The 15,538-nt window shown below is 43.7% G+C and overlaps 1 protein-coding gene across 2 annotated transcripts in view; it reads left to right on the forward strand.

Moving 5' to 3' along the window:
• Window positions 1-15,538, forward strand: part of ANO2 (anoctamin 2) — a 193,938-nt gene that overhangs the window by 6,498 nt on the left and 171,902 nt on the right. Inside the window, exon 2 of one of the 2 annotated variants that reach the window (XM_060684111.2) lies at window positions 7,130-7,299. In XM_060684111.2, coding sequence (XP_060540094.2) covers window positions 7,130-7,299 — 170 coding nt within the window. Of the gene's footprint in view, window positions 1-7,129; window positions 7,300-9,828; window positions 9,961-15,538 lie in introns of those variants that run through there. The other variant, XM_060684113.2, reaches the window with a different exon arrangement.

Below are 15,538 nucleotides of genomic sequence, written 5' to 3' on the forward strand. Positions count from 1 at the left end.
GGCATGTGCACGGCAGCCAGCTGGTCTTCGGGTTTCCGGTGCTCTGGTGTGCGCACATGGGTTCCGGTTTGGGCATTCAGTCCCGAAAAGGTTTGCCATCACTGGTGTAGGGTCTCCTGCTTGGGCGGGGGGTTGGACTAGATGACCTACAAGGTCCCTTCCAACTCTGTTAATCTGTTAATTTCAATTGGAACAGAGCTGGAAGGGACTTTGGAGATCTAACAACCCCTCCCCCCGCCCCCCGCCCTTGAGCAAGCAGGAAACCCTATACAATTTGAGAAAAGTGGTGGGGAAAAATAACGGATAGATAGAAAACAGGAAAAAAAAAAAAAGTCCGGTGCTGTCAAAGCCTGTGACTCATCCTGATGGATTCAGAGTTAAGGATTGTGACCCTATTGGGAGACTCTGTCATTGTGATAAGCTGGACAGATGGCTGAGAAGGCTTTGTGAAAAATTATGCAGCTGTCACCACAATCCACACCAGCCTAACGCACCTCTCTTGATATGTGGAGCAAGCGTGGATGGATGGATCCGATTGTAATGTTTAGCTGACCTTGTGTGTTTATTTATTTATTTATTTATTTTATTTGTATACCGCCCTTCTCCTGCGGGACTCAGGGCGGTGTACAGCCGAGATAAAACATTGCATATAAAATTTAAAAACAGTTTAAAAAACAATTCAATAATTTCGGCCCAAGTTTAAAACAACCCAATTAAAACCAAATTCAATTAAAACTGAGAGGATAGGATCAAGCCAGCCCGGCTAGATGGAGTAAGTGTGTTTTCAGGGCCCGACGAAAACTCCGGAGGTCTGATATCGTGCGTCTCTCAGGGGGCAGGTCATTCCAGAGGACAGGTGCTGCCACAGAGAAGGCTCCCCCCTTGGGGGTCGCCAGCCGGCACTGTCTGGCCGACGGCACCCTGAGGAGGCCCTCTCTGTGCGAGCGAACTGGTCGGTGGGAGGCTATTGGCGGCAGAAGGCGGTCTCGCAGATACCCCGGCCCTAAGCCATGGAGCGCTTTAAAGGTGGTCACCAACACCTTGAAGCGCACCCGGAAGACCACAGGAAGCCAGTTCAGCTTGCTCAGGAGAGGTGTCATATGTGAGCACCCCATCGCTCCCATAATCCCCCGCGCGGACACATGTGTTGAGTCAGCAGTCACCAACTGGGGGTCTGTGGACCACTGGTGGTCTGCGGGAAAAGTTTGGTGGTCCACAGAAAAAATTATTAGCATTTTTTTGTTTTGCACTAAATCAGGGGTCCTCAAAATACTGGGCTGGATACATGCAATGAACGTTTGTGTTGCTGCAGAGAATCTCCCCCTTCGGGGTCTTTTTATGTGGGTTGGAGGGGGGCAGAAATTCTGACTTGGGGTCTGCTTTAGCCTCCTGGTGTGGGGCTTTGGGCGAAGGGTGGAGGGAAGCACTGCTGGTGGCAAAGAGCCGGAGGGCCTCGTTCCAGCGGGACTGCATCATGGCCTGGAACTGCTGACCATCTCAGCCTGCTAAGCCTTCAGATGCCGGTACCTGGCCTTGCACTCCTGCAGGTCTTCCGTCTGCTTGGAAAGCCTATGCTCCTAGTCCTCAGTGAGGTGCTTCTGCTGAGCCTCCTTCTCGGCCAAATCCAATTTGAACTGAGCCAGCTGTTTTGCCCACTCTTTCTTGTGGTGGCTGCTTAGCTCCAACACCTGCTTCCTGTTGGGGCCCTAAGGAGCCCGGGTGGGGAGGTGAGGAATAGCTGGCAGGGAAGGGGCAAGTAGAGGCCGGCGAGGCGCCCCCTCAACGGGAGTGACATTGAGTTGGCCACGCCCACCCAATCACATCACCACCTAGCCATGCCCACCCAGCTGTTCATTAGGCAGATCATATTAGTGGTCCGTGGGATTTTAAATTATGAATTTAGTGGTCCCTGAGGTCCGAAAGGTTGGTGACCCCTGTGTTGAGTGAGAGGACTTCTGTAGAAATGTTGAGCAGGAGAAGAAAAGAATGAAAGGAAAGAATGAAAGGAAAGGAAAGGAAAGGAAAGGAAAGGGAAGGGAAGGGAAGGGAAGGGAAGGGAAAGAAGGAAAAGAAAGGGAAGGAAAGGAAAGGAAGGGAAGGGAAGGGAAGGGAAGGGAGGGGAGGGGAGGGGAGGGGAAGGGAGAGGAGAGGAGGGAAAGGAAAGTATAGGGGAGGGGAGGGAGGGAAAGGAGGGGAGGGGAGGAAAGGAAAGGAAATGAAGGGAAGGGAAGGGAAAGGAAAGGAAAGGAAAGGAAAGGAAAGGAAAGGAAAGGAAAGGAAAGGAAAGGAAAGGAAAGGAAAGGAAAGGAAAGGAAAGGATGAGATTTAGAGAGAATTGGGATCAGATTTCTGGGTCCAGCATGGGAAGGATCCATTTCTGCTAGCATCCCAGCATATAAGCCTTGAACTCTTTGGTCTTGCTTTTTCAGACAAAAAAATGGTAAAAACAAAAGCTGAGTGTGTGGGGGAGGCAAATTGGGGTCTACTCGGGTTATTTTTCCTTGGCTGCATTTCTCCCCCCCCCCCGTCATTTTGGAATGATAATTAAGTCAATTGCAGGGGAAATAATTTGCTCAGGGCTGTGGTCTCCTCTGTTAACCTTTTTCACCATCCTTCTTCCGGTACTTGATTGCCAAAGGGCACCAGGTTAATGAGTTCCAGGATCCTGAACTGCATCCCTGCAAATTCCTAAGGCATGCTTGACCTTTGGAGCATTGGCACAGCTGCCCTGAGCCAAAAAATGGAGTTTTATTACCCATTTTAAACTCCGTGCATCACCTCCACGGAGATAGGAGGCCAACGAAATTTTTTATGGATTAAATAGATTCGGCTAAGCAAGAGGGAAACTTCTCCCCGAGCAGAGCAGGCTCATGGCTAGGAAATTGGGGACACCATCTGTCACCTTCGGATGGTAGAGAAAGGGGAAAATGTAGCCACAAAGGAAAGGAAGACGACGATGGAAGAGAAGGAAGGGAAGGGAAGATACAGCAGAAAGGAAGAAAGCGAGGAAAGAGTGAGACGTTGAAAAAAGAGAAGAGCAACTAAGATGATTAAAGCAGTAATGAAATCCAAATTTTTTACTAACGGTTCTGTGGGTGTGTCTTGGTGGGCATGGTGTGGTGTGGCTTGGTGGGCATGGCAGGGGAAGGATACTGCAAAATCTCCATTCTCACCCCACTCCAAGGGAAGGATACTGTAAAATCCCCATTCCTTCCCCACTCCTGGGGGAAGGATACTGCAAAATCCCCATTCCATCCCCACTCCAGGGGAATGATACTGCAAAATCCCCATTCCCTCCCCACTCCTGGGGGAAGGATACTGTAAAATCCCCATTCCCACCCCACCCCTGGGGGAAGGATACTGCAAAATCCCCATTCCCTCCCCACTCCTGGGGGAAGGATACTGTAAAATCCCCATTCCCTCCCCATTCCTGGGGGAAGGATACTGCAAAATCCCCATTCCCATCCCACTCCTGAGGGAAGGATACTGCAAAATCCCCATTCCCACCCCACTCTGGGGCAAGCCAGAGATGGTATTTGCTGGTTCTCCAAACTACTCAAAATTTCCGCTACCGGTTCTCCAGAACCTGTCAGATCCTGCTGGATTTCACCCCTGAATTAAAGGCCTGGAGGCTAAAACATATGAAAAACAGTTGCATGATTTGGATTTGGGTAGTCTGGAGAAAAGAAGGACGAGAGGTGACATGACAGCAGTGTTTCAATATTTGAGGGACCACCACGAAGAAGAGGGGGGGTCAACTGATTGTACCAGAAGGCAAGACGAGAAGACGAGAATGGATGGAAACGAACCAAGGAGAGAAGCAACCTAGAACTAAGGAGAAATTTCCTGACAGTTAGAACAAATAATCAGTGGAACAACTTGCCTCCAGAAGTTGTGAATGCTCCATCACTGGAGGTTTTAAAGAAGAGACTGGACAGCTCTCTCAACCTTTTTGGCACCGAGTGCCCAAATTGGAATGTGCCGAGCACTAGAAACCCGAAGACCAGCTGGTGGTGCACATACATGTGCCGGAAACAAGAAGACCAACTGGCAACAGTGCGCGTGCCCACAAAGAGGGCTCGCTATCACAGGTATAGGATCTCCTGCTCGAGCAGGGGTGTTAAGGATATTGTTGTTGTGTTACCAACCAGCAGAGTGTAGAGCACAGAGAAACGTTGCTGAGAGCAATGAATAAGAGATGTGCAAACTGGTTTATCAACAGTTTACTTTATAGTGAAAAAACAATCTCATAGTCTTTAAAACAATCCAAGTCTTTGCCAGTTAAATCAGTCCAGTGATACAAAATCTACTTACCACACAAACAGTAGTTGGTTAGAATAACAAGCTCACTCTGGTTCACAAACCACGATGGTAGCAGATCCATCCAACCGATGATAGCACAATGGTAGCAACTCCACACACAATGGTAGCTTATCATCAACTGAATACTTTACAGTACCTTTCTTAAATACGTTTACAACTAGTGATTATCTAATTACAGCGTGATGCAGCATTACAATGAATCAGCAGGAAAACTTTAAAGTCACACAATACATATTCATATTAAAGTCACAGAACACATATATTGCCTGGACGACTTGTTAGGCTCAAACCATATCCTAACAAGGGGGTTGGACTAGAAGACCTCCAAGGTCCCTTTCAGTTCTATTCTGATTGAGTGTTCTCTGGTTTTTAATGCTCTCTGGGGAAAACCCCCAGGATTTTCACTCCTATGCTATCAGGGCCTGTGCCCCTTTTAAGCCTTGGGGAGAGAGAAAAGAAAAGGTTTTGCCCAAGGGAAATAAGCCTTAAATAAAGAAGAATTGCCATTCTCCTCTCCTTCTCATCTCACTGGGGAATGGGAGTTGGCTGAGGCTGCCATCTTGATTTTTTTTTTTACCTTCCTTCCTTCCTTCCTTCCTTCCTTCCTTCCTTCCTTCCTTCCTTCCTTCCTTCCTTTCTTTCTTCATTAAAAAATAAAAAGCTGTCACTCAAGAAAAAGAAATGTACCCCTACCCCTCATGCATCTCCTTCCTTCCTTCCTTCCTTCCTTCCTTCCTTCCTTCCTTCCTTCCTTCTTTCCTTCCTTCCTTCCTTCTTTCTTCCTGAAAAAATAAAAAGCCATCACTCAAGAAAAGGAAACGTGTTATGTGTTTAATTCTTTCTTTCTTTCTTTCTTTCTTTCTTTCTTTCTTTCTTTCTTTCTTTCTTTCTTTCTTTCTCTCTCTCTCTCTCTTTCTTTCTTTCTTTCTTCATTAAAAAATAAAAAGCTGTCACTCAAGAAAAAGAAATGTACCCCTACCCCTCATGCATCTCCTTCCTTCCTTCCTTCCTTCCTTCCTTCCTTCCTTCCTTCCTTCCTTCCTTCCTTCCTTCTTTCTTTCCTTCCTTCCCTCTCTTCCTTCTCTTTCTTTCTCCTTCCTTCCTCCCTCCCTCCCTGCCTTCTTCTCTCCCTGCTTCCTCCCTCCCTCCATGCTTCCTTCTTCCCTCCCTCCTTCCCTCCCTCCCTGCTTTCTTCCTTCCTCCCTCCCTCTCTCCCTGCATCCATCCTTCTTTCTTCCCTCCCTCCCTCCCTCCCCCCCTCTCTCCTTCCTTCCTTCCCTTCCTTCCTTTTGGCAAGCTTCTGCTTCTTGACTTCTTATTAAACAGCTGTGTCTCCTGGGATGCCCTATGATGTCGATATGCCCAGCTTTGTTTATAGTCTCTTAACTCAGCACAAGCGCCCAGTGAAATATGTCCCCAGGCCATAGCATGTGGCTTTCCTGACAACTCCCAGAGCGGCTTCTCTGGGAGGCGATGGAGACATTTCTTGGCTCTTGCCCAAGCCGAGAAACACAGCAATTTTCTAATGCCCAGGATCCATTGCTGTAGATACGAAAATTCTCATGCATCTACAACCAGGAGCCTCTCTAAAGCCTTTTTAGGGCAACTGGACAAGGGAAGTCATGTAGGCCCAAAACTCTGATTTGGTTTATGAACTCCGGTGGATTTGCTTTGCTTGTCGATTTGGGGGCCACCAGGGAATTTTCTGTCAGACGCAAATGGCCAGGAGCATTCACTGAGTTCAAAGCACAGAAGGGTTTATTGTTGCCACCTATACACAAGAATTTATTTATTTATTTATTTTTATGAAATTTTATTGAGTAAAGAATATATTACATTTCAAACTCTACGGTTCGGCAACGTGTAGTCATCTTGTATATTTACATATATGGAATCTAATCAATTATCTAAGTATTATACAATTTGTACGCAAATTTTGTAAAATTGAACACATAACACAGCAATAATACATAGATTTAATTAGTAATTATACATTGTCCTAATGAAAGTTAACTTTTGCATTTATTTTTCAACCACCTATACCACAAATCCCAGATCGTATAGAATTCTGAGTCTTCCTTTCCGTTTAAGACATACGTTAATCTGCACATTTCTGCACAGTCCAATACTTTATTGACTATCTGTTCCTCAGTCGGACATCCTTTCTCTTTCTAGCAACTGGCATAGGAGATATACACAAGAATTTAATTCAGGGGTTCCCAAACTTGGCAACTTTAAGACTTGTGGACTTCAACTCCGCTTCCCAGCTATGCTGGCAGGGGAATTCTGGGAATTGAAGTCCACAAGTCTTAAAATTGCCAGGTTTGGAGACCACTGATCCAGTCAACTAATGGTCAGTGTTGAATTGGCGCTAGAGAATAATCAACAGAATTTATGGGAAGCAGGGGCTGGACGCAGGGCCTTTTGTTGTAATGCAAGAACTCCAAACTTATGACACCTTTAACTCCACCTTCTAGTTCAGTCTGCTCTTATGTTTTCCCACCTCAAAGGAGAACTTCTGAGTTTGTCCCTTTTCTTTTTTTATCGAAAACTCTGGGTCTGCAACCTGGCATGGATTTTGCAGTTCAAAGTGAGACTTTGATCGGAGATCCTGATTCTGTAGATCCCACCGGATCAGGATGTCTGAATGCGGATGCAGCCAATCTGTCCTCTCTGAGGATTGGTGGACACCACCAGCAGAACCTCCTTACAGACTCTGTATCGGGTCTTCCAAATCATGATTGGGGCCTTGATTAATCAAAGTCATATTTTGAGATCCTGACTCTTCTTTACTTTTATTCCTCAGGTTTTCCTTTAACTCCCTCGTCTACTCTCCGTAAAAAAGCCATCAGGACCTCAGTGTCAAAAGAAAGCAAGAAATACCTCACTGTCCCTCAAGGCCATCCCTTTATGCTTGTTGACCAAGTCAACGGGATATCAGGACCAACTAAACACAGGAAAACCTGCAAAACTTCTGTAAGTAAAATATGATGACCACCGAGATACTTAAACTTCTCTGAAATCTGTCTAGTGTAACGGTTATGAATGAGAGCATCGAGTTGTTTTTTTTAAAAAAGCAATTACAAAATAGGTAAAGGTTCCCCTCGCACATATGTGCTAGTCCAGGGATCAGCAACCTGCAGCTCTGGAGCCGCATGTGGCTCTTTCACCCCTCTGCTGCAGCTCCCTGTCACTCAAAATATGCATCACAACCTCCAGTGTGCAACACCCACCGGCACATGATTTATTGAGCTTTTCAACCCTCGGTAGGCCAACCATGGATAAATCCAAGAAAAGAAAAGTTTCAGAAGAAAACAGAGGGTTTAATTCAACTACATATGCTAGTTTTGTGGCCGCTCAAGAAATAGTCAGGCACGGGAAGGATTTTGTGGCTCCCGGTGTTTTCTTTTCTGTGGGAAACAGGTCCAAATGGCTCTTTGAGTGTTTAAGGTTGCAGACCCCTATGCTAGTAGTTCCTGACTCTAGGGGGCGGTGCTCATCTCCGTTTCAAAGCTGAAGAGCCAGCGCTGTCCGAAGACGTCTCTGTGGTCATGTGGCCGGCATGACTCAACGCCAAAGGCGCACGGAACGCTGTTACCTTCCCACCAAAGGTGATCCCTATTTTTCTACTTGCATTTTTTTAACGTGCTTTCGAACTGCTAGGTTGGCAGAAGCTGGGACAAGTAACGGGAGCTCACCCTGTTACGCAGCACTAGGGATTCGAACTGCTGAACTGCCCGCCTTTCGATCGACAAGCTCAGCGTCTTAGCCACTGAGCCACCGCGTCCCTAATTACAAAATACACATAACATATTATGAATAAAAAAATTGCTTAACAGTTGTTAGTCCTGTTTGGTTGGATTAGTGCCTGGATTAGCACTGATGGTGTTACCGAGTTTGGTTTTTGTGCCTACAATAGTCTTGCTGCAGTTAAAATACAGTAGTGGCCAAAATTGTGGAAACCTTTTGAGAAAAGTGTATTTTCTAAAACTAGCTAATAACGCCACTTTTTTTGGGGGGGGGAGTAGTACCATAAAATTATATATCAGTGGAAAGATAATTTAATCAAGAATGTAATGCAACAACTTTTATGAAGGATTTGCCATCAGAATAGCAGTTACAGTATAAAGAAGAAAAGCGAAACAGGTAAAAAAAAAGGAGATACACAAAAATGATCACCACGTCAGTTAATACTTAGTTGGGTAACAGTGGTGGGTTCCTCCCGGTTCGGTCCGGTTCGGCCGAGCCGGTAGCGGTGACGATATGACGTCACCGAACCGGTTCTCCCCCACCCACCCACCCATATTATTCTTACCTTTTATTTGGTCCCACCCCCAATCTATTGCTGCCTCCTGAGTCCCAGCTGACGACTAGAAGGAAAAAAACTGTTTAAACTCTTGTCGCGGGGCTTCAAAGAGCCGTCCTACAGCTGATCAGTGTTAAAAGCAAACAAATGAGTCGGGTCATAAGTGCGAGAACTGGTTGTAAGTGCGAGGACCTTCCAGAAATGACTCTGACCAGCTAGCCATGCCCACCTAGTCACATGACCTCCAAGCCACATCCACAAAATAAGCCACGCCCACAGAACCGGTAGTAAACAAAATTTAGAACCCACCCCTGTTGGGTAACCTTTAGCATGAATGACGGCCTTCCCATGGAGTGAACCAAGTCTTTTAATTCTGCAGCTGTTCTAATGTGAAACCAAGATTGAATGATGGCTTCTATTAACTGGGTTTTATTGCTGGGTCGCTTCTGACTAACAAGTTTCTTTAGTCAGCTGCTCCATTGATTTTCAATTGGGTGAAGGTCTGGGCTATTCCCAGCAGTGGTGGGTTGCTACTGGTTTGCCCCAGAACGGGCGAACCGGTAGTGGCAGGAGGCTCCGCCCACCTGCCAGGACATTTATGCACATGCACAGTGAGCGCCCGCACACCCGTAAACAAACCAGTAGTGACCGAAATTGCAACTCACTACTGATCAATCTATAACTTCTCCACCTCAATTACCCCGAAAGAATAAAAATGAGTAGCACTTTGCCACAAAGGAGATGCCTTCTTAGCGGTCCTTACTCATTGTGCTAACCCCCACCGTGGGATTTAGCAGACAAAAGTTCCACGGAGCCTTTTCCCAATCAGGATTCCAGAACTATCATCCCATCCTTTGTTATCCTTATCTCCATTGAGACTGGGACCACCTGGCCCTTTTCTGCAGGCTCAAGGCGATCATCTCTGCGGGCTCTGAAAGCTTCTCTCTCAGTGGTTGCACCTGCTTCTTTCTCCCTGGAGTTACTATGGCGACCTCTCCGATGGCAGCTCCTGGAATGAATCCACTGGGGAGGCCGAGATCACGAAGAAGCACAACAGCTTCAGTAACTTCTTTGCAAACTGCAAAGCTGGTTGTGTTTTTGTTCCTTGCGGTTTGCCGTGCAGCTTTCTCGTTTTAACTATCCACATAGAAAGAAAGAACTTGGCTGATGGATTTCCCAAGGTTTCTTCCTAGATCTGCAAGTAGGAAATGGTGATGCCAGTGGCTGGGATGTACCCTGCCTCTCCCCATTTGGAAAGGTAGATTGGAAATTTCAGACTAGGATTTCCCGCTCTGGCAGGAATGGACCCAGAGAGTCTGCGTGGATTGCCAGTAAGTACAACATAGAAATGACACTACGAGGACATGTACAAATACCGTGAAAGATTTGACTGGCGCAGAATAAATTACAAAATAATCTCTAATGATGTTAGCCACAGTTCTGCCGTGAATAGAAGATTGAAATTATAGAGCCTCATAGAATAACAAGAGTTGGAATAGAATAGAATAGAATAGAATAGAATAGAATAGAATAGAATAGAATAGAATAGAATAGAATAGAATAGAATAGAATAGAATAGAATAGAATTCTTTATTGGCCAAGTGTGATTGGACACACAAGGAATTTGTCTTAGGTGTATATGCTCTCAATGTACATAAGGAGAATAAAATACGTTCGTCAAGAATAAAAAAGATACAACACTTAGTGATAGTCAAGGTTACTAATAAGCTATTAAATCGTACTAGGAAACAAATAAAAACAATATAATTGAAAGATACAAGCGACATGGTTATAGTAATAAGTGGGAAGAGATAGATACTAGTAAGGAAGAGAAGATTAATAGTAGTGCAAACTTAGTGATAGTCAAGGTTACTAATAAGTATAAGCTATTAAATTGTACTAGGAAACAGATAAAAACAATATAAATTGAGATATATAAGCGACATGGTTATAGTAATAAGTGGGAAGAGATAGATACTAGTAAGGAAGAGAAGAATAATAGCAAAACAGGCTTAGTAAATTATTTGACAGTGTTGTGGGAATTAGTTGTTAAGCAGAGTGATGGCGTTCGGGAAAAAACTGTCCTTGTGTCTGGTTGTTTTGGTGTGCCGTCTTTTTGAGGGTAGATGTTGAAACTTCAAGGTCTTCTAGTCCAAACTCCTGCTTGATCAGGAGAGTCTACATCATTTTAGACAAATGGCTGTCCTGTCTCTTCTTGAAAGAAGAGTGATGGGGTACCCGCCATTTCTGAAGGAAAATCAACAAATCAACTCAAATGTCCTTTCTTTTCCCCAATCATGATGAAGAAGAAGAATACATTTTGTGTCTTGCACGAAACCTTCCATTCCTAGCTGGCCACAATTCTGTGCAAATCACTGCGGTTGGTTCCAGATTTTTGTGTATGTGTGGCTTGCAAATTTCTTCGGCAAACGTAAAGAACTGGAAATGTGTTTTCTTTCTATGATCAGCACCAAATCCTGCGGGTTTTTTTTCCCCTCCTTAGCTGTGTAATCGGTACAAACCTGGATGTCGGTAGTTCCCTTGTCCTACAAATCTTTACATCTAAACGAAGGGTACCACTTGATTAATTGGGTATTTTATAGTCAAATCTTTTTATTATTATTTTTTAAATTTGATTTATATGCCGCCCTTTTCCGGAGACTCAGGGCGGCTTACAATGTGCTAAGCAATAGCCTTCATACTTTTGTATATTTATACAAAGTCAGCTTATTGCCCCCACAAACTGGGTCCTCAATTTACCTACCTTAGAAAGGATGGAAGGCTGAGTCAACCTTGAGCCTGGTGAGATTCAAACTTACAGTAATTGCAGAAAAAACAAACGAAAAAATGGGGAAAGGATGGAAGGCACCATAAGAGGGCCATCCAGAGTCATCGGGTACAAATAAATTTCATAATATATAAAATAAATAAATAACGGGACAGTGAAATTCTATCTGCTGTGAAGAGACGATAAGGTAGGCTAACATCTTGTGCTTTGCGCAGTTACCTAGAATTATGTAAAAACATAGGACTGGATGGGATCTTGGAGATCTTCTGGTCCAGCCCTCTGCTCAAACAACAGATCCTATTCCATTCCAGACAATGGTTGTCCGATCTTTTCTTGAAAACCTCCAGTGATGGAGCACCCACAAACAAAGCTATTCTATTGATTAATTGTTCTCGGTGTCGGGAAGTTTCTCCTTAGTTCCAGGTTGCTGGATGTTCTGATGATGTTCCATCTAGTGCTTCTTGTCCTGTCCTCAGGTACTTTGGAGAATAGGTGGATGCCTACTTCTCTGTGATAGCCCCTCAAATACTGGAAGACTTTTATCATATCATGTACCCCCAATCCTTCTCTTTGATAGACTTAGACATACCCTGTGTCCCCCAAAATAAGACATCCCCTGATAATAAGCCCAATCGGGCTTTTGAGCGCGTGGCAATAAGGCCAAGTGCTTATTTCAGGGTTCAAAAAATGTAAGATAGGGTCTTATTTTCAGGAAAACATGGTACCTAGTTCCCTCAATCATTCAGTTTAGTTTCCAGATCTCTTACCATCTTTGTTGTTCTTCTCGGCACTCCTGACATCAGATTAAACGTATATATATAAGCATCTTCTGCAAAGTAATGCTATGAAAAGTAAAATTACAATCAGAATAGAGCTGAAAGGTCAGGCAGAAGAACCTATACCATTTCAGCCAAGTCACTGTCCAGTCTCTTCTTAAAAACCTCCAGTGATGAAGCACCCACCATTTCTGAAGGCAAGACATTCCAATGGTTAATTGTCCTCACCGTTAGGAAGTTTCTCCTTAATTCCAGGTTGCTTCTCTCCTTGATTAGTTTGCATCCATCGTTTCTTGTTCTTGCCCTCTGATGCTCTGGAAAATAAATCGATCCCTTCCTCTTTGTGGCAGCCTCTCAAATACTCGGATATGGCTATCATGCCACCCCCTTCCCCCCAAGTCCTTCTTTTCTCTAGACTAGCCAAACCCAAATCTTGCAACCGTTCTTCATACGTTTTAGTCTCCAGGCCTTTGATCCTCTTGGTTGATCTTCTTTGCACTTTTTCCAAAGTCTCAACATCTTTGTTACAGACAAAGCTTTGAAAACTGGATTACCTTTGATGGAGCATCCAGATTTCTATAATGGCAGACTGAAAAGAATAGAAAGAAAGTTAAAAACAAGGAAAAAAAACAAATCTGAGGAAATGCAAAAATATATACCAGGATGGATAGATTGAGAGATTGAGAGATCGAGAGACAGATAGAGAGATAGAGAAATAGAGAGATAGAGAGGTAGAGAGGTAGTGGTAGAGGTAGAGGTAGATGGTAGAGAGATAGAGAGATAGAGAGAGATACTATCGATCTCTGTCTCTCTATCTATCTATCTCTCTACCATCTACACTACATCTAGTGGTAGAGATAGATGGTAGAGATAGAGAGAGATAGAGAGATAGAGAGATAGAGGTAGTGGTAGAGGTAGATGGTAGAGATAGATAGATAGATAGATAGATAGATAGATAGATAGATAGATAGATAGATAGATAGGTAGAGGTAGAGGTAGAGGTAGAGGTAGAGGTAGAGGTAGAGAGACTGAGACCGAGACCGAGACTGAGACTGAGACCGAGACCAAGTTACAGATAGAGATAGAGATAGAGATAGAGATAGAGATAGAGATAGAGATAGAGATAGAGATAGAGAAAGAGATAGAGATAGAGATAGAGAAAGAGATAGAGATAGAGACAGAGATAGAGACAGAGACAGAGATAGAGAAATAGAGAAATAGAGAAATAGAGAGATAGAGAGATAGAGAAAGAGAAAGAGATAGAGATAGAGAAAGAGATAGAGATAGAGACAGAGATAGAGACAGAGATAGAGATAGAGAAATAGAGAGATAGAGAGATAGAGAGATAGAGAGATAGAGATAGAGAAAGAGATAGAGATAGATAGAGATAGAGATAGAGATAGAGATAGAGATAGAGATAGAGATAGAGATAGAGATAGAGATAGAGATAGAGATAGAGATAGAGATAGAGATAGAGATAGAGCAGGTTGTCTTTTAATTGGGCACGAGTATATTAAGGGAAAGCTTTGGAGGCATTTCAAAGAAGAGACAGTGGGATCTTGGCATATGTCTCATGCAAAAGAAATTCTGTATTTCACAAGGCGCGTTTGTTATTTATTTTATTTTTTTTGCAAAAATGAAAAAAAGGTCACATTGAACTACCTGCTTATTTGCATGCTGTTGCTAAGCTGGGCTTTCTAAGGAAGACTTGTTTTCAAATCGATGCCTCCCAAGACAATAACACTGTAACCCCCTATTCCCTTGTTCTTGTGGAGAGTTCTCAGAAGCTGAAGCATTGTTGTCTTGGAACTCAGATAGAGAAACATACCATAACTTTGCTCCCTGAAGTTAACCACATACAGATGGTTAACTTCAACGTATGACCCATTCATTTAATGACCGAACTTACAATGGTGCAAAATTACCCAGCCTCCTATAGAGGAAGTCCCCGACTTATGACAGCTCATTTAGTGACCATTCAGAGTTACAATGGCACTAAAAAAATGTGACTTACAGTAGTGGCCAAAATTGTGGAAACCTTTTGGGAAAAGTGTAATTTTTGAGGTTTGATGGCTAATAACACCACAATTTTTTTGGAGTTTCAAGATAATCCTATTCCACTGCTGGAATGGCCTGGAAATAGCCCAGACCTTAACCCAATTGAAAATCTATGGAGCTGACTAAAGAAACTTGTTAGCCAGAAGCGACCCAGCAATAAAACCCAGTTAATAGAAGCCATCATTCCATCTTGGTTTCACATTAGAACAGCTGCAGAACTAAAAGACTTGGTTCCCTCCATGGGAAGACGTTATAAGGCTGTAATTCATGCTAAAGGTTACACAACTAAGTATTAACTGACATGGTGAGAATTTTTGTCTATCTCGTTTTTTCTATGGTGATAATTTTTGCATATCTCGTTTTTTCTACATGTGTCACTTTTCTTCTTTATATTGTAACTGCTATTCTGATAGCAAATCCTTCATAAAAGTTAATTACATTCTTGATTAAATCATCTTTCCATTGATATATAATTTCATAGTTCTACTCCAAAAAACAGTGGAGTTATTAGCTAGTTTTAGAAAATACACTTTTCCCAAAAAGGTTTCCACAATTTTGGCCACTACTGTACGTATGTCTTGATTAACAGCAGAAATGTTGGGCTCAATTGCGATGATAAACCAAGGATACCTGTATGAAATATTTGCCGTATTAAGATGGAGAGCAGATGAAATGGCTTCTCAGAGTCATGCTCTCCAAAATGTCCTTCCCAGGACTCCTTAGTTAGCTGAAACACTTGGTTCTGTACTGTCCTCAATGACTGAATCACAGAATAATAGAGTTGGAAGGAACCTTGGAGGTCCTCCAGGCCAACCCCTTGCTCAGGCTGTTCAATGACTGTTCAGTCTCTTCTTAAAAACCACACACCAATATATGAATCCACCCAGTTGTGGATTACTTGACATTGATAGGACACGTATATGAAACGTAAGGAAGACAATGCTGGTTTATTAATTGAACGTCAGCTGATTGTTGTTGTTGTTGTTAGTTGCGAAGTCATGTCTGACCCATCGTGACCCCATGGACAACGTTCCTCCAGGCTTTCCTGTCCTCTACCATCCTCTGGAGTCCATTTAAGCTCACGCCGACTGCTTCAGTGACTCCATCCAGCCACCTCGTTCTCTGTCGTCCTCTTCTTCTTTTGCTCTCAATCTTTCCCAGCATTAGGCTCTTCTCCAGTGAGTCCTTCCTTCTCAATAGGTGGCCAAAGTATTTGAGTTTCATCTTCAGGATCTGGCTTTCTAAAGAGCAGTCAGGGTTGATCTCCTCTAGGACTGACCTGTTGGA

This window comes from Pantherophis guttatus, chromosome 7 (assembly GCF_059756535.1).
Source record: "Pantherophis guttatus breed Tessera chromosome 7, ASM5975653v1, whole genome shotgun sequence".
Taxonomy (NCBI): domain Eukaryota; kingdom Metazoa; phylum Chordata; class Lepidosauria; order Squamata; family Colubridae; genus Pantherophis; species Pantherophis guttatus.